This window comes from Nyctereutes procyonoides, unplaced genomic scaffold, assembly GCF_905146905.1.
Source record: "Nyctereutes procyonoides isolate TBG_1078 unplaced genomic scaffold, NYPRO_anot_genome, whole genome shotgun sequence".
NCBI classification, from domain to species: Eukaryota; Metazoa; Chordata; class Mammalia; order Carnivora; family Canidae; genus Nyctereutes; species Nyctereutes procyonoides.
Window position 1 is genome coordinate 7,717,371 of NW_026575137.1, and position 20,064 is coordinate 7,737,434.

The 20,064-nt window shown below is 38.0% G+C and overlaps 1 protein-coding gene across 1 annotated transcript in view; it reads left to right on the top strand.

Annotated features, from left to right (window-relative positions):
• Positions 1-20,064, top strand: part of SLC26A7 (solute carrier family 26 member 7) — a 119,044-nt gene that overhangs the window by 45,376 nt on the left and 53,604 nt on the right. Inside the window, exon 5 of the mRNA XM_055303297.1 lies at positions 6,415-6,579. Coding sequence (XP_055159272.1) covers positions 6,415-6,579 — 165 coding nt within the window. The remainder of the gene's footprint in view (positions 1-6,414; positions 6,580-20,064) is intronic.

Consider the following 20,064-nt stretch of genomic DNA (forward strand, 5'->3'; position numbering starts at 1 on the left):
AGAGTTGCCACCTACCCCATCCACCTACAGTCTCCCTATTATTAAAATCTTACATTAGTGTGATATATTAGTCACAGCTGATGAACAAGATTGATTCATTGCTATTAACTAAAGCCCACATGTAGTCTTCAGTGTTCCTTAATTTCACCTAATGTCATTTTTTTTTTGTTCCAGGACCTCATCCAGTACACCACATTACATTTAATTGTCCTATTTCCCTTTAGGCTTCTCTTAGCTGTGAAAAATGTCTGAGACTTTTCTTGTTTTTGATTACCTTGACAGTTTTGAGGACTTCTGGTCAGTATTCTGTAGAATGTCCCTCCATTGGGATTTGTCTGATATTTTTCTCATGATTAGACTGGGGTTTTGGATTTTTAGGAGGAAGACCAGGGAGATAGATAGAGTGACATTCTGATTACATCATATCAGGAGTCTAGACTTATCAATATAACTTATCATTCTTGATGTTAACCTTCATCACTTGGCTGAACTAGTGTTTGTCAAGTTGTTCCAGTGTAAAGTTTCTCTTTTCCTTTCCTTTCCATACTGTATTCTTTGGAAAGAAGTTAATATGCAGAGCCCACCTTTAAGAGGTAGGAGTTAACCTTAAGTGAGGAGTTGAGGTAAGGAATGGGAAGGTCTATGTAAATTATTGGAATAATAATTTACACTGCAGATTTCCCAGCTCCCCTACTTTAAAATTGTAATCAATTGTTTATATCAATATGGACTCAAGAATATTTTATCCTGTGGGTTAAAATCCAATGTTACTTTATTTACGTTGATCCTCAAATTGTTCTAGTTTTGGGCATTGGGAAATCTTTCATTTGGCTCCTACGTCCCTCCTTGACATACCCCTGTTTGTTTGTTTTGGGAGCACTTCCTCTGTTTCACTACAAGGTGATCCAGGCTCATAATGTATATTTCCTTTTCTAGTCCTAGAATCAACCATTTCTCTGAGGAGCCTTGGTTTCTTTTATTAGAGAATGGTATTCGAGATCAAGGTCTGGGTGCTAGGTATGCTTCTTGCAAATGGGGAGTCATTGTTTCTAGTCCTCTCTGCTGACAGAGTGAGGAAATAAATGTGGACATCTCTCTATTCCTATACGTATCTATTTTTATTTTTTCCTCTAACATACTCTCCCTGTTGTAAAGGCCATAACCTTAATGTTATCTGCAAAATCCCTTCATAAAATAGTGTTTTATTGAATAATTGGGGGGTGGGAATTTGGGGAAGAATTCTGCTACCACTCTGAGTTTATATTTTTCAGAACAAACTTAATACATTTTCCAGATTTGTTAGCTTTTAGGAGTAACACAATGAGTAAATGTATTGCACAGTCTGCTAAATGTAAAAAAATCAGAGGCAGACTACATATTATCTATCTCGAAACAGGAGTCCTCAGTTATCCCCAACTCTAAGCCCTTACCACATCAATCATTCTAGCCTCCCCTTACTGGTCTGTAACTTCTCCAACTGTGAGAAACCTGGCTCCCACCATTCACTACCCATCTACTTAATCTCTAATTCCAGTATATATGTATAGTGGTTTCAGAGTTAGCTCCTGTCCCATGGGATAGCTGGACTAGAGTGTTTCTTTTTCATCATTGGTTTTACAGACTTTACTCATTTCCAGAGTTATTCACATGAGCGATTTTTTTTTACCACCCCTTTCAGTGAGGTTATTTCATCCATTTAGCTAGTCTGAAAAGTCTATATATTATATGATGCTATTCGAATGACACTCTGGAAAAGGCAAAATTTATAGAGATAGTAAACACAGCAGTGGTTGTCAGATTCTTTGCCATATTCTGCATTCCATTCTGGGATCTCCTGACCTCCAAATGATTTTTAAAAAAATTTTCATCCATTAAGGTTCACTCTTGTGCTATAAAGATCTATGGGTTTTGACAAATGCTTATGTTATGTATCCACTATTACAGTATCATACAGAATAGTTTCGCCATCCTAGCAAATTCCATGTATTTTTTTCTATTACACATTCTCCCACTCCCAAACCCCTGGCAACTACTGATCTGCTTACTGTCTCTATAGTTTTGCCTTTCCTAGACTATCACATAAATGGAATCATGCAGGATATAGCTTTTTTAGACTGTCTTCATTCATTTACAATATTGGTTTAAGATACATCCATGTCTTTGCATGGCTTGATAGCTTCTTCCCTTTTAGCACTGAAAAGTGTGGAGAAGGGTTTTATATTCTCAATTTTGCAGTGTATAACTTTATAGGTATCCATTTGACATTTTTCATTCTCAAGTTTTCTGGCCACACAGGTTTTTTTTGTTTTGTTTTGTTTTTTGCTGTATCCTCTATGGAGCACTCTCATCTCCTATTGTTATGAGTGATTTAGCTCTCTTCCCCAAATCTGCATTCCCTGCTCAGTAAAGAACACAAGCTCGCTCTTAGCATTTGAATTCCCACTCAAAGAGCTTCTCAGACTACCCTCTGAGCAACACCTACATTGCAGTTCTTTATGTTTTTGGTTAATAACACCCCCTCCCAGCATCTTCATTTCACCTCTCTTTTAATGGTTTTTAAAGTATGAACCCTATCTTTATCTCTGTATTCTGCAACAATGCTCCACCTGCCCCCCCCCCGTAGGTATTCAGTAAATATTTATTGAACAGACAAATGAATGACTTGGGATAATGTAAAAAAAAACAGATTGCAAACAAACTGACAAAACCTGAAATACATGCTGTATTCTATCCACTTGGGTAGTATAGTTGTTTACTATGTACTCTTTTCTTTTTTTTTTCACTATTTTAAGGCTGCTTGCAAAAAAAAAAAAAAAAAGCCTGAAATCTGAGATCCATTCAATTTATATAGAACACATGGTGTTTATAGAAACATTACCCAATAGTATCACGCTAGTGAACCTTGATAATGTGTGTCAGAGGTTTTCAGCATTAGCCCAGATCATCAGCTTTACTACAAACAGCTGAAGTATATTGATTGTATAAAATTTATTTTTTCATAAAACATTGCATGGCCAAATTTTGGGAGTTGGCTAGCCAGTTTAGAATTATTGTCATCTATATTATTAGCAAAAGGAGTTGAGGTGGCTGTTTATTAGCTTAAAAAAATCCTAAACATTGGTATAAAATTTAAATACTGGGCCTCCAAGCAAAATAGTCTAGAAGGGTCCTCATTTCACATACTTAAATTCTAAGATAATCTTAGGAGCCACCTCCATCCGTGGGGTGCTTCTTGCAAAACCTTTGTTGCATCGGTACTTGCTACCTTCAGGCTGTGTGCATCAATAAGCCTCTGTATTAGGGCCCTAATTTTGATGTGAATAAACTGTTAAAATTTGGGTAGTGGGAAAAGAGGAGTTCTTGAATTTCTCTTCTTTTTCTTATTGTTCACTTTTCCTTTTTCTTTCTCCTCTTCCTCTTTCTCCTCCTTAAAATATCTGCCATTGCCTTGGGTTATGGAGAATGTTGTCATCCAGAAAAGAGTAATTTTTCTTCAGTAAAATCTCACATGTTTGCAATCATCCTTCACATACCCAATGGCTTGTATCAGAAATGAGCTCTTAAGGGGCTTGTTGACCTTTCTGAGTCAAGAATTCCCCATTTTAGGGATATATCTCTTGCTGGGAAGATTTTTTTTTTTTTTTAAGCATAAAAATGTGTACAAGTAGTATATTACAAAAACACTTTGAGTCTTTGGATAAGTTTTAAGGAGGTTACTTCTTTTCTGGTTTCTGTTGTAAGGCAGGTATACGTCTTCAATGTATGAAAAGGCTGAACTCTTTATATCTTGTACTTTCCTGGACCCTTCCATTTGTAACATTCAGGTTGTGAAAATGACTAAGAAGCTGCTACTAGCAGACAGCGGTTAGCTGGAAGTGGTGGGTAAATGATTTCAGGCTAAGTGACCTTTGTTTCTTGACCATGAAAAATCATTAACTCTTCTAGAAAGGTGCTAGAATTTAGGAAACAAGTAATAAACAGAAGGTAGAATGGTGATGACTTACACAAGGCCTCCCTAAAGAGGTTGCTTCTCAAAAGAAATGAAGATAAGATTTCTTGGCATAGAGATAAGAACTTTCCAACATTCCACGTTTGCATAAAATTCCATATAGGCAAACAGGTTTCACAATTTCAAAGATCTGGATTGCTTGTAGGCTGCATTTAGCTGAATTGAAAATCCAACTCTCTAGTGTTCATCTGACCCCAATAATATGCTAATTTTATCCTTAGGGCCTGTAAGAGTTAATGTCATAAGCTGGAATTTACTTTCTAGTAGATAGACACTGGGGGAAAATTGGTTCAATGTTTTTCTTAACTGATTGTGTGTTCAGGATGAAAATCAACAGACTATGAATCAAGAGTTGCCAAGAAGATCAGTGTGTTCCATTTGTACCTATACCATTGATTGCATATTTCCCTCAGGACATTTCTCCTTTGACAAACACACACATAGTTTCTGGAAAAAAATGTTAGTAGCAGAAGCTGCTGCTCTGGCCTCCTATGTTGGCAGAAACAGATTGCCTGATTTCTATGTTGGCAATCCATATTATTTTTTTTATTACATATTGTATAAAAGGGGGCTGCTAAACTGCAAACAATTTCATTTCTTTCTGCAGTGATAAATTCCTTCAAGTTTTCCAGAGTTGTAAAATGAGGTGTGGCCTCTACTATGTTTTCAAAACCGTGGCTTGTTTTTTTCCTTACTGGGTGAATATGCACAATACATCGTGATGTTCCTGGTGCATCACATATGTTGCACATTTTACAGGTTCCGAAACCCTCTCTTACATTACTTCATATTCATTTTATAATGATTCTACAGGACAGATAGTGTAGACATCACCTTAATGATTTTAGGTGGCAATGAGGCTCAGAAAATTTCAGTAGGTTTTCTATAGTTACAAAACTAGGATATAGTGGAGCCAGGATTAGAACTTAGGTTTTCAGATATGAGCCCAGGAAACTCTGATGTAAGTTCAGAGAATGGTTACTTTTGGTCACAGGGCCTTGGAATATGATAGAAATGATATATTTTGCAATTTATGCTTTCATGTTACCAGGTAGCACATTATACTTCTCTTTTTCATCAGTGTGAGCTCTTCATAGAAGGAGATCTCATTGCTATTCTTTCCTCTGATTTTTAATAATTAATCTTATTTTCCGGCAGGAATTTTAAGACCCGACCTAAATATTATAATTAACACATTGAGGGAACATATCAACATGACCCACTTTGTTCCCTTTTCCAGTGTGGATACTCATGAATGTCATTTAAGGTCACTTTCAAAACATTGAATTTTATATTTTTCAGTTTCTATGATTGAGTGTACATAGATGTGTTCAGTCTAAGGATGGGCCATCTTCTGAAAGCTCTCTCTGGTGAATGAAGAACACTAACCGTTGCTGTATTAATTGTGAGAGAGGAGAGTTTTGATTCTTCTGGTCCATCTTTTGCCCAGCAGAGCTCAATGCACAGCTTCTACTTCAACTTGATAATTTTAAGTCATGACATGGTTTTGCCATAGAGCATGATGCTAGGAATAGCAAGGGACTGTTTAAGGAAAATGAGTTTTCTACTGTTTCCTGGGCTTCTGAATTCATAGATCTTTATCTCTGCCTTTTGCTCTTCTCTACATACAAATAAGTCCTGTTATCTTATTAATATTGGCCATGTAGAGCTTCTTGACAGAGTTTCTAGTCAAAAAAGTGTTCCGTTTTCTCAGAATCTGGGAGAAACTCCAGAAATGGCTTTTTTTCTTCAATGTTTTTGAAGTTTTAAGCCTACTGGGTGTGGAGTAGTGAATCATGTCCCTCTGAATTTTTTTAATTGAAATATAATAACACAAATTTAATTTTTCCCCAGGGGAAAAATCCCCATATATGAACTGATTTGAGCATATTTCCCCTTTTTGTGACCTATGTATGTGATTAGGAAAAAAGAAAAGTCCATTTTCAGGGGGAAAAATGTGTTCACTTTAACTGGAGTACTTATACTGTACCCAATGACATTTGAAAACTCTTGGAACCTAGTTATGTTTTCAAGAAGACTCAAGGGATCCCTGGGTGGCGCAGCGGTTTGGCGCCTGCCTTTGGCCCAGGGCGCGATCCTGGAGACCCGGGATCGAATCCCACGTCGGGCTCCCGGTGCGTGGAGCCTGCTTCTCCCTCTGCCTGTGTCTCTGCCTCTCTCTCTCTCTCTCTCTCTCTCTCTCTCTCTCTCTCTCTCTATCATAAATAAATAAAAATAAAAAAAAACATTTAAAAAAAAAAAAGAAGACTCAAGATATTCAATATATAAAATTTAAGGAACGCATTTCACATCAGTTCTTTATGTCTGTATGAAATGAAAATGAAAACGTGTCAGAAATTAACTTTAGGAACCTTGGGAAATGTCATTTTCCTTTGTTCTCTTAGGTGGCCATGTTTCTGCTACAACTGGGCAGTGCCACTTTCCTGCTTACAGAGCCTGTGATTAGTGCGATGACAACTGGGGCTGCCACCCACGTCGTGACTTCACAAGTCAAGTATCTCTTGGGAATGAAAATGCCATATATATCTGGACCGCTTGGATTCTTTTACGTGAGTTTCCCATATGTCTTTGTTCATATATTTGGGAGTGTGTTTCACAAAGTAGAATTTGGTTAATTCTAACACTGAGATTTTTCTATATTAAAGGAACTTAATACAACTTCAGTACAATCTGTAGGATACTTTTAATGAATTTTATGAAACTAATTTAATGAGTTCTATCTACTCATTTTGGAAGCAACTCTTTATAAAAATTGAGTATGATATAATTTGGGGTCATGATTGGAAAAAATAACTGGAATTTTTTTGAGGGCCAGATATGTTGCCAACTTCTAATGGAAGCCATCTATTGGGATTGTGGCCCAAGTTAACTACAGTACAATCTACCACATTCATTCAGTTTTGTGAACTCTGGTTTGGCTCAAATCACAGGCCTGGGCAAAATTGGTGGCTGGATCCCCAATAGCAGACAATCAGTTATTAAAAGTCACTTGAACCTGAGGGAGGAACCTATGGCCAACTTCAAAATATTATCCTAATAGTACTCTATTGTTTCTGTCTCTTTTTGAAACTGACCTAAAATCTATGACTACTCAGGAAGTCACATCCTGTGGAGCTTTATAAGACAATGAATGTCTTGTTAATAAACTTGAGGGCAACTGAACTTCATTTTACTTAATTTTATGTAGTAGAGAAGGAAAAAAGATATTTTTCTTCTACTCTTCTAGATTCTGAGCTGAGGACCCTTTCACAAAAAAAAACAGATTAACAAGAGAAAACCAACAAGTATATCTCATATACGTGGTGGCTAGAATTTGGTCATAAAGATCATCTTCACATAAAACAAAGGAAGAAAGAGTGTGGGGAGCCAAGTTATGGGAAGGTGATTCAATAATCACTTTCTGATTCAATAATTTCTTAATAAAATTCATCAAAGAACTTAGTAAAAATAGATACTGGATTCTGGCAAAGGGCCTGGAATTGAACTAATGCTTTGTACTTTGATAAGATGGAAAACCTAGTTATTCACTGATTTCTTAGATGCTGTAGTACCATGTGCTCTTTGGAAGGATGTCAGCTAGAACTTACAGAAAAAATATTTCATACACATGCCAACATCACATCCAGGAGTCCTGATGATCCCAGTAGGGCAAATTAAATTTAAAACATCTCCGGTTTTCTCATTGTATCTCGTATCTCATATGCTCCTTGTGTATTTTGTTTCAGTTAGCTGTATATTAATGTTCTTTAAAATAATATGTAAATCTCAATATCCTATTTGAAAACAATAAAATATTTACACAGATTAAAAAAAAAGGCCTGTAAACAAGGATAAGGTTTACTATGCAGATTTAAGTTGCTCCTTCTCCATTGATAAGACTCTTGTGACTTCCTTTTTGGTACAGATAGGGAGACAACTTACAAGTGGAGATTTCCTTTATGAATGTTAATTTCCCTCACAAAAGGGTAACTTATTCTGTCTTCAGAGCTTCCTTGTGTCTGCTGTTTCTCAAAATAATAAACAGGATAATCCTTATGTCAAAGAGGCTTATTTTGGGGTGGCATATTCTGAACTCCCACAATATAATGCTGTATACTAAATAACATTAATGTTTTATAATGACAATATTCCTACCCTCAATTTTCTTAATCTTAAAGACTAAATATTAGTTTAACATAGAAGTACAATAATTTCTTTATCTAACTGCTGATGTTGAGGTGGTTTACAGTGTTTTGCTATTATGCACAGCTTCATGAGTATCTTTGTTATTTGTATGTTATTATCTGCATCACTAATTATTTCATTAGGGTAGATTCCTAGTAATGGAATTCCCGGATCAAAGGGGTATACAATTTTTGCCAAATTTCAATCCGAAAAGTTGTGCTAATGAATATTGTACTCTTACCGTATCACTGTCAACTCAATTATTACTACTTTTAAAATTTGCCATTTGGGTTTGTGAAAGTAGTATTATTTATCTCCTTAAATGTGTGTTTTTCTGAGTAGGTAATGTAGTCAATAAAGATTGGCAACATGGAGCTGGAAGCTGGTTCTGAATTTTTGTTATTTAGGTGATATCCTGCTCAATGATTCATTCATTTTTAAGAGAGCTTAAAACTAAAACAAGAACACTGGAACTGAGCCTGGAGGCAACATAATCCAAGCTCCAGATCAAACAAAAGCAGACCAAAGTAGCTATAAGCCATCAGGTGACTGGTCCAGTTAAGACTTTTGGTGACATAGGGTCTACACAACAGAACCATATCAGCACTAGGTTCTGTCTTGACCTCCTTGAATGGTGTGCTCATGAAGTGTAAGGAAATATGAGCGGGGTACAAATTAGCCTCTCCAGTCGTATTCACATGCACAAATAATCCTCCCTCCTTTTTCTAGTTCTGTTAAAAGAAGCAAGGTAGCCTGATAGGGGAATGTTTCCCTCGTGGCAACATGCATAAAATGCTACATTAAACTGATTTGCGTATGATTTTTTCCCCCCATTTTGCTTTCTTGTGAGGAAAACTGCAAGTTACTTAATCTTTACCTTGTCTATTGAATACTGTGTGGCTTTTGGAGGAGAGGGGTTAAGGTCTCACAATGAAATAGAATCAGATTTTAAAATATTTATAGATGACTGACTTCAAATTCACATTATTCAGTCAGTGGAAGTTGCTATGCTTTGTGCTGGTGGAAAATGAAAAAACTTGCTCTTGCTTTTCAGTGTCACAGAGTCCTGCATTGTTTAGGCTGCTAGGTTGGAATAGTGCTTTGATTCTTTGCCAGGATTTCAAAATGATTGCTAATTTTTTAATGTCAAAAATTGTGGTGATCTGAGCTTTAGATTAAGAAATAAATTTTGCATCATGCATAGGTTACACTGGGTAATTTGCAAAGTGAGCTTTGGTGTAGTTAGGCTGAAGGATCTGATGATGATAATGTAAACCTGAACTTGGCCCTGGATCATGGGGCGGGGGAGGGAGGGTGTGTGTGTGTATGAAGGAGCAGAGCTGAGCTCAGCACTGAGGTAGAGAATAGAGGACAAAATGGAGGCCTTGGTCATCAGGTTGGAGAACCCAGGGAAGAGTGAATTGACACATTTTGGGATTTTTCACTTTAAAAAAAATTTTTTTTTAATTTTTCACTTTTTGACTGTGTTTTCTACTTCTGAGCTTTCACAACTGTTATATCCTTTTCGAAAGCTAGTCGGGCTAATGAGAGATAAAGTATAAGGGAAGGGAGAAGAAGTGTGTGGGAGATGTCAGAATGGGAGACAGAACATAGAGACTTCTAACTCTGGGAAATGGGTTGGGGGTGGTGGAGGGGGAGGAGGGCGGGGGGTGGGGGTGAATGGGTGACGGGCACGGAGGGGGACACTTGACGGGATGAGCATTGGGTGTTATTCTGTATGTTGGTAAATTGAACACCAATAAAAATTAATTTATTAAAAAAAAGAATATGTAGCTGATTATCTTTGGAACATTAATTAATATCTAGACTATTTGAGACACTTGCACAATGAGCCAGTTACCACTCCTACTTTTCCCAGCTGGAATAGTAATTTTTCTTAAAAGAATTCAAGTTTGGCCGACCGAAATGTCTATTGATTAATTTCGATAGCAGCAATCCTTACTATCAACTGGAGGGGAAACACAACCTTCTGCGTTTGTCTTGTTCTGAGGTCACTGTAGGTTCAGGTCTCTCCTTTCTTCCACTGGGATGATTTCTTCAGGGTCTACTACCTGGGGGGATGCCTGATTCTGTGCATCTAATTCTGTGCATCTAGAGAATCTAATTATCTGGTTTGAGTATCTAAAACCTCCATCCTTTTGGTTGCTCTGGGGTGGTGGGTGCCCTTGCCTCAGCAGAACATTTTAAGAGAGCAGTTTGAATCCAGGTGGTGGCATCTGCTTGGTTTTGCCCTGTCGGTTTATAGAGCAGACCTCTGATAGGTCTTAAGAAATAGATGCGCCCTAATGCTTCTCCCCTTTCGACATCTGGCATTTAGATCACATGCCACCAATGCCGGGCGGCTAAGATCAAGTACTTGGGCCGCTGCTTCTTTTCTAGCTGAAAACTTAACGAGCTCCACCAGATGAGGGCTCTCCCAAGAGTGTTAAAGCCTGCTAAAGCTTTCAGCTGTGTGTCCTTTGAGTGCCTCTCTCAGAATTTCTAGGGTCTTCATATGCAGATAGATCCCCAGGAACACTGTCCGGATGGGCCTCCATTCCCAAGAAAAGTGGATAAAATTAGGCCAAATTCATCTTTTCATTTTGCCTTCCTATATCCCTTCACACATCATGTTTTACTTTTCCCTTTGTTCTGCAGGTTTTATCTCTGTATTAATATGCTTCTAATGAATTTTAAATGATGGCCATTTCTCAATGACCTTTGAAGTATTGCACATTCTTTTTTGGTTACTTATTAGGTAAAAATCAGTTTTTTTTTCTCTCTGAGTTGACTTCTACCTCTGGTGATTTTATTAGGGCTCATACAGTCAGGTAGACACTAATTGATCTGTCTTTTCTTTTCCTTGGAAGAGTGAAAAGGAGAAAGAACTTTAGAATCTTAGAAGCTCAGATTCAGATCATAACCTTGACCTTGATCAAATGACCAAGTCTCTCTGACTTCTGGTTGCCTGTTCCGTAAATTGGTGATAATTATACCTACTGGGATTCATTCCCTGCATGAAATGCCTAGAATATAATAAGTGTTCATTACAGAGAAGACATTGTCTTTGTACTAGTAATGCATAGTTGGATATAACAAATTTAAGATTTTTTAAAGTGTTACCTATGTAAGAGATACTTTTATCTATTAATAATAATAGAATAGCAATAAGTGCTTTTCCTGTAATCTCTGGAGGACTCCATCAGATAAACAAAGCTAAACAGTAAAAGTTAGACTTCTTTTTTGCAACTTAGAAAGATGATTTCAAACTTTATAAAAGTTAAAAAAATAACCATATCTGCTATTAGTATGAGCTAGTCAGAATTAAAGAAATGCTATGTTTTTTAGTTTATTTTTATTTAAAGATATTTCCATCTATTCAGCTCACCACCTCCAACAGTTAAAAACTCGCTTAATAAATTATAAACAGTGCTGGAATACATTTCACACTGAGCAGAAGCAATAACAGTACAAAGGTCACTTTTGTCTTGGGATCTGGCTCACTTATTCCTGTCATTCTCAGGATTCAAATATTTGACTGATAGTTGGTTCCCCACACAGATAAGAGGGAAAAGTTTAGTTCTTCTCTAGAATAATTTATTTTAAAATTGAGAAATGACGTATCCTTTATTAGAAAGGATGTTTCCCCAAAAGGCACAATAAAAATTACAAAAATTCCTAGTTCCTATTAGCACATGTGGGTTTCTTTGAGATGGCGCCAGCCTGTAGCAACATATGATAAATTTGGCGAAGTTAGTTTCACTGGCACGACTTTATGAGTAGCGTTCTAAATAATTATGTACAGTTCTGTACATTAAACCCAAGAGCACAAGGCAAGCTTGGCAATATAGTCAACTACCCTTCTTGGAAGTTTTTATTTCCTTCCTTAAATATGAGGAGTTTCAGGACTGAAGAACAGTTTCATCCCCACCCCCATCCCTCAAGTACTAGCAAGATTTTTCTAGTTTGGATATATCCCTGAAGGCCGCAAAGCAGGAACCGAGAATGTTAATAAAAAGGCATAGGGACGTCAGAAAGAAATCAGAGCCAATGAAACATTTTTTTTTTAAATAGAGAATGAGATCACAATTAAATATGTACAAATGAGGTTTATGTGTGGGGAATAAATCTACTTTGAAGACCAAGGCCCTCTGGGAATTCTGAATCAAGAACACGCTTTGGTGGTTTGTGAAAGCCTATGTTTTCTCTGCAGTCATTGTGACATGTCTATTGTGAATTGCAGGGATGTTCAATATACCCTGAAAAATGGACAGAATAAATTGAAGGAGGGAGGAAAGGAATGTTCATCTGCAGCTTGATTCAATCAGTGATGCTTGGGATAGAAAATGTGGCAGGTTTAATTTGGATACGGAACAATTATATGGGAATTTGTAACAAAGGTTACTTTAAAATTCTAAATCAGAGGGCAAATATTTTTGCAACTCAACCATCTTGGGTTAAGCTCTCTCTATCCCCCGCAATTCACTGAAAAATGCAGCGCTACAGAATCCATGCTCAAGTAATTCAAATTAAACTGAATTCTAAACAAGGGATGGCCAGATGCCACCTAGGCCATGGCGAGCTTGGTTGTACGTGTTGTGAGTTTCGTGTGCTGTGTTGTTTCTGGTGTTTAACACTCCATACTTCCCCTCGTTCACATTTCGGTTGCAGACTTAATTTATCCCTTAAAGCAATAGTGAATGGATTTATTCCCAGTGTGAGAAGCACTTATTGATCAGAAGTTTGCATATAATTATGTGAAAAATAATAGAATGTTGTTTTTTTCTATCTTTTGAAGTTTTGTGTGCATTCATGAAAATACAGCCTAGAGTTATGCTTTCAGCTTTTCCTGTATTTCTCTTGTTTATCTGTTTGCACTATTTTAGTAAGTAGAGGGATTTGAAGAGTTTGAACAATACCGATCCTAAAATGTTTAATGATATGATATGTAGACAAAGTTTATAGGAGACACCAAATTCTTAAGAACAGAGAGAACTAGTACCAACATCAATTTTGGAGGGATTGGATATGGCTTTAGGGATCTCTAAGCGGAATCTATATCTGCTTAGAGGTGGGATTCAAATATAATGAGGTTGAAAGTGAGTTGGGGCAGGGAGAGGGCATGTCTGGGCAATTGTAGCTCATGTTTAAAGGCCCCAAGGATGGGAAAGCTGCCTAAAAGAACAAAAGCCAGGGCTGACAGCAGACTTCAACCTCCCCATCTGCTGGATGGGAGAGTTGGACTATGTGTGAGGCTTCAAAACTAGAAATATTTTTTAAAAAGATTTTATTTATGAGAGAGAGAGAGAGAGAATGGGCACGAGCAGGGGTGAGGGACAGAGAGAAAGGAAGAAGTAGACTCCCTGCTGAGCAGGATCCTGGGATCATGACCTGAGCCACAGGCTGACTCTTAATCTATTGAGCCACTCTGGTGCCCCCAAACCAGAAATCTTCAACAGATTGATGGGGAAATTTGAGGAACAACACATGGCTGGGAAGAGATTAGTATCCATGCATCCTTGATTCAAGAACACTAGAATAGATTTCCTCAGCAAATATTAACTGACTGCCTCTTAGGCACTGAGGATGTGGTTGAGAAATAATAGCCCTGTTCCCATGGAGTTTTATTGAAATACTGAGGAGGGCATGAAATAGGGCAGGAGGAGACGGACTGATGAATAAGATCATCCCAGATAATGTTAATAAAGGAAGCCAGGTTGTATAATTGAAGGCGGGTAATGGGACAGAGCAAAGGAGAAATGACAATACTGACCTTGTATTAATTGGGAAATTAAATGAGTCACTGCACATAAGATAGCCTAGTGCCTAGACCTGTTAGGTCCCCTACTCTTCTAGAGAGTGATGATACTGAAACAGGTTCTCCCATACTTCATACAAGCTGCTCAAGGTAGCGAAAATTCCTCTCTGTTCAGGGTGGAGAGACAGAGTTGAGGTGAATGCACTGTATGGATGCAAGGAGACTTTAACCAAACATGAATATGTCAAGAAAAAACAGTCACGCTCCCTGTACTCATAGCTTTGAGAATCAAGTTAGAAGGCTTTGTTGCTTGTCTCCCATGATTGAAGATGCAGGGCTGGGAGCAAGAAGGGTGGGTTTGCCTGAGAAGCAGCCGAGGCCACCAGACCCCACCACTAACAACCAGAATCAAAGACTACATGCTCTCCGTGCAGGGGGTAGCCCCCCCACCTCAAAGGGGCGGTATCTCCACTCCATCTTCCAAGGTCAACAGAAAGCCCTGGAGAACTTTGGAACAATTATTTGCTGGACTAAAAGAAGTGAATAGTGAGGGAGGCATTGGTAAAATGTGTTGGTCTAGGGTTCAGGGAACCTGTGTCACAGTCCCGACTCTGTCACTCACAAGCCAAGTCACCCGGGTTAAGTCACTAGTCTTTGGATCCTCGATTTCTACCTCTATAGAATGAATTTGTTCAACTACTTGATTTCTGATGCCTTTTGGGCTCAGAAGAAGACAAGTGTCTTCTAAATATTGCCTTTGTTAGGCATTTTTCGGGAGATCCTGACCATAGCTGTCCACCATACCTGTTTATCTGGGATAGATGCTTACAATAGCTGGCTTCTCTCTTAATGGTACTAATCATTTAGTGACTGTCACTTAAAGTTTTCTGCTTATTTCACTTTGTATTTTAAAAATACTTCTATCTTAGTTAACTTGAAGAAGGGGAAATTTCCTTGGGTATAAATGAAATTCCAAAGGCAAAAGGTCTGAGCCACCTATACCCTCTGTGTTAGTTTGCTGGGGCTGCTGTAACAAATGGCCACAGGCTAGATGGATCCAACAACGCTAATGGATTTTCTCACAGTTCTGGAGGCTGAATATCAATCATCCAGGTGCCAGCACAGGGGTGAGGCTAGAGGGGGTGGTTTCCTCTGGGGCCTCTCTCCTTGGCTTGCAGATGGCCACCCTCCTGTCCCTTCACGTGGTCTTCCCTCTGTGTGTGCATATCCCTGGTGTCTCTCTGTATGTCCTGGTTTCCTCTTTTTATAAGGACACCAGTCAGATTGGATTAGGGCCACTCTAATGGCCTCATTTTAATTTAATTACCTCTTTAAAGGCCCTCTCTCCAAATATAATCACATTATGAGGTGCTAGGGGTGAGAGCCTCAGTGTACGAATTTTAGGGGAAGACAGTGAAGTCCATAAGACCCACTTTGAGTTGTCTCAGCAATGAGAAGCATTTGACTTGGTAACTACATTAGTGTGGCTACTGTTACAAATTACCAGAAGCCTGGCGACTTAATGGCGACTTAACACATGGAAATTTGTTCTCACATGGTCTCTCACATTTCTCACTCCATTTCTGGAGTCCAGATGTCCAAAATCAAGGTATTAGCAGGGTCATGATCCCTCTGGAGGTCCTAGGGGAATCCTTTGTTGTCTTCTAGCTTCTGGTGGCTCTAGTCACTCCTTGGCTTGTGGCCACATCCACCTAATTGTGCCTCTATTACCACAAAGCCTTCTGCTCTGCATTCATGTCTTCTCCTCTATCTCTTGTAAGTGTATTTGTTGGATTTTAGACAAATGTCTGTGCACAGATGATGTCATGTGTGTTTTTAGACCACAGTCTGAATGCATGGTAGCAAGCATTTGTGAATTTAGGAATTTTTGTTTAGAGATATTCCTGGTTTGTGGTTGATGACAGACTCAAAATCATATATTGGGAATCAAGACTTGTAGATTACAGATTATACTTTATACCTACTCTAAAGTAGCATGCTGACAGATTTATTAAGGCTTGCTGGTTGCACTATCACTCTGTTGTTTCTCTAATGAGACATAAAGTGATATATGATGGATTCTAAATACAGAAATAGCTCAGGAATGATAAATAATAATACTAAAGGGTTTATATATTCTTTTTGGCATAGAAATATATGTTAGCATATTTCATGTGGTCCATTTATAGTTCAGAACTATACTCATCATTGCTGCTAAAGAATTGTCAATGATAGAATTATATACTTAAACATACTAAAATCATTTTTTTTTTTCCTGTCATGGAGATTTCATTATAGCAAAACCTAGAGTACTCAGAATGCTGGTGGAAAGGATATTTTGGTTGATAGAATTTTCTAGTTAATTGAGTATTGGGCAGAAAATCCATTTAATTTTTAATATTTGTTAATATTTCTAAACAGGGCAGCCCCGGTGGCTCAGCGGTTTAGCGCCGCCTTCAGCCCAGGGTGTGATCCTGGAGACCCGGGATTGAGTCCCACGTTGGGCTCCCTGCATGGAGCCTCCTTCTCCCTCTGCCTGTGTCTCTGCCTCTCTGTCTTTCTCATGAATAAATAAATAAAATCTTAAAAAAAATTCTAAACATTAAGGATCTTTCTCTTTGCCTTGTGATGTTGGACAAAATGGACATAATTTAAATTTTTTCTTCAGGCACAGGTATTTCTAGGCAGGGCCTTGTTTAGGACTTCAGTAATAGTTACGTAATGAGAAATTACTGAATGGGTATGACCCCAGAAACTATTGAACGGGTGCGACCTTCTTTGGTTTTATTCCTTAACTAAATCCTGAATATGAGTTTTTTTCAAATTAATTTATTTATTTGACAGAGAGAGAGAGAGAGAAGAAGCAGGGGGAGCAGGAGTGAGAGAGAGAGAGAGAGAGAGAGAGAGAGAGAGAGAAGCAGGCTCCTCACTGAGCAGAGGCCATTGCAGGGCCTCTCAAGACCCTGAGCATGACCTGAGCTGAAAACAGATGCTTAACTGACTGACCCACCCAGGTGCCCCAGAATATGAGTTTTTTTGGCTTTAGCTTTTGCTTCATTCTTATAAAAGTAGAGTTACTAAAAATCTGATTATTTAGATCAGATAGAAGATATAAAAATCACTTACTTGAAATTTATCACAACAGTAGCTTTAATATTTAGCTCAAGGCCTTATACATAATAAAACCTCAATAAACATGTTAAGTGAATTAATAAATGATAACTACAAATCCCATTAATATGATACAGCTCAAGTATTGATACTGAGAAAAGAAGAGTCTGGGTCTGCATCTCTTCATCATTTTGCTTATTCAAGATAAAATCTCTTATTTACAGATTTATGATTATTTTTACTACATTAGACCAAAACATTTATTCATCTAGCAATATTTATTGAGTGTCTATCTGCCAGACACTATTCTAGAAGTTGAGAAACCATCAGTTTAAAAAAAAAAAACCACTTAAGATTGACCAACTCAGGGATCCCTGGGTGGCGCAGCGGTTTGGCGCCTGCCTTTGGCCCAGGGCGCGATCCTGGAGACCCGGGATCGAATCCCACATCGGGCTCCCGGTGCATGGAGCCTGCTTCTCCCTCTGCCTGTGTCTCTGCGCCTCTCTCTCTCTCTCTCTCTGTGTGTGACTATCATAAATAAATAAAAAAAATTAAAAAAAAAAAAAAGATTGACCAACTCAGATAAGAGCACATTATATAAATAAATGTGTGTGTGTGTGTAAATGTCTATAAAGTGCCTCAGAAAAGTCTCCTCTGCAAAGAAAATAATAAGAACCAATTTATGTATTATGAATAGGCTACCTTTATTCTTTGAAATATCTCAAAATACACTTATCGACATTTTTCATTTTATGTCAAGTTATAGTAAATGGTCAATTTAAGGAGCTAGTGTTTGGTTTCAAAATGAACTAAACTCCTATTTTATTAAGCATATTGGTCAGTTCTGATGAGTTTATTTGTCCACACACATGTAAGCTGTCTTTGCTCTCCTGAGGTCTGAGAAGTGAAAGATGATCTTCAAGAGGAATTTGTATCTACCGACGTTCAGTGTGTGACAACATTCTCAAGATGACTGGATTTCTTTTTTTTTTTAATAAATTAATTTTTATTGGTGTTCAATTTACCAACATACAGAATAACACCCCCAGTGCTCATCCCGTCAAGTGCTTCCCTCAGTGCCCGTCACCCATTCACCCCCACCCCCCGCCCTCCTCCCCCTCCACCACCCCTAGTTCGTTTCCCAGAGTTAGGAGTCTTTATGTTCTGTGTCCCTTTCTGGTATTTCCCACACATTTCTTCTCCCTTCCCTTATATTCCCTTTCACTATTATTCATATTCCCCAAATGACTGGATTTCTATGAGAAATGTTAGTGTGTGCTTAGGATGCCTAGACCTGCCTTGGGCAAGCATATGTAGATAATGTGTTTGTATGTGTGTGTATGTGTGTTTGTAGCCCTGTCCCCGTTCCTATCTCTGTCTCCATATGCCACTGGTTGCCTACAACATGACTTTAGCTGTGACTTCTCTACACGGGTCCGCACGACAGTCATTAGGATGATACTCCTCATCAGCCTGTTTTTCTGTTGTGTTCCTCATGCTGCTTGTAACAGGCCTTTGCCAACCCCCGTGTTCTTCTGGAGCAATTTGTGAGATGTGCTTTGCTCTACAAGTTGTTGTTTAACCCAGACAGACAATAAAAACCCTGGGGGACTTTTCGCATTCCTTTCATTCCGGGGTGGTCATTTTTATTACTACAAACACATGTTCTCAAAAATGCACATTAGAGCAAATTTGGTATGGCTTGGGAGTTTAGCAGATTTCCCGCCTTTCTTAATACAGGCACTTTCATGGCATACTTTTAATACCATGGATAAAACAGAAGGAATAATCCTGTGGGTGCTTTAAAACATTTGAATGTTTGCATTTTTTCTTGACAAATAATCTGAATGATATTCTCATTTTTGTCCTTAAATCATCAGAAAGCTATGTATTTGAACAAAATCTTCTTGACAGTCCTCTAACAACCCCATCCTCCCATAGAATATATTTCCCTGAGTAGCATTGTGGATTTTAGTCCCTGGCTTTGAGTAAGGGGTGACTATGAAAAATGGAACTTGCACCTTCACTTGCTATAGGAATCCTGTGAACAATTATCATCCACAATGTAGAGAGACAGAGAGAAAAAAAAAATAAAGTCTGTACCTCAGATAACTATGATACTGTAGTACCTAATTTTCTTTCCAGGTAGGGTGGCATAAAATATAATACTGTGCAAAGGATAACAGCTAAAGCTGTTCTGATCCCTAATTATTCTTTAATGTATCTGATACACAAGTAGTGGGATTTTTTTCTTTTTTCTTTTTTTTTTTTTTTGTCGTTTTGTTTTTAAGCTGTGTGGACAAGAGGAATTCCGGATTACTTATATTGTACCCTGATGCCTTTCACTTAGTGAGGCTCCATTTTAACTTTTATTTTATTTGTTTGTTTGAAAGAGTTACAGTGTTAATGATAACATTTAACACCTACAATTCAGGTTCAGATAGCCTGATGCACCTCCTTACACCCTCAGGAATATGTCTGTTCCTGATCTCTGGACCAGACGGGTTGAGTCCTTTGACTAGGAAACCTACTGAGCAGAATTTTAGGAAATGCTAAGGAACATAGTCTATGTGAGCTCTTTTAATCCATTGTGCATATAATATTTGGATCCAGTATTTTTATTGTGGTCAAATTATATTCGAGATACTAAAAAGAGAGGTCAGATAATGCCAACAAGTTGGGCTGCTGTAAGAATAGCTTGTGAGCTGGAGTCAGAACTAGTTTTTATCACCTGAAATGACTTGAAGAATCTGTTGCGGACAAAGAGAAATGAGCCTGTAAAAATCAGAGTCAGCACGATCCAGCAGAAGGAGGAGTTAAGGGACATGTTGAAGAAAAGCATTTAAGGCCTATTTAAAACCTTTAAAATTATACAAGTGATATATCTTCGCAAGAGAGAATTTGGAAGATACAGATACATGCAAATATCTCCTTATGCAGAACTCTTAACTTTCCAGATGCATCCATAGATATTTAAAGTATGTGTGCATGTTTGATGCTG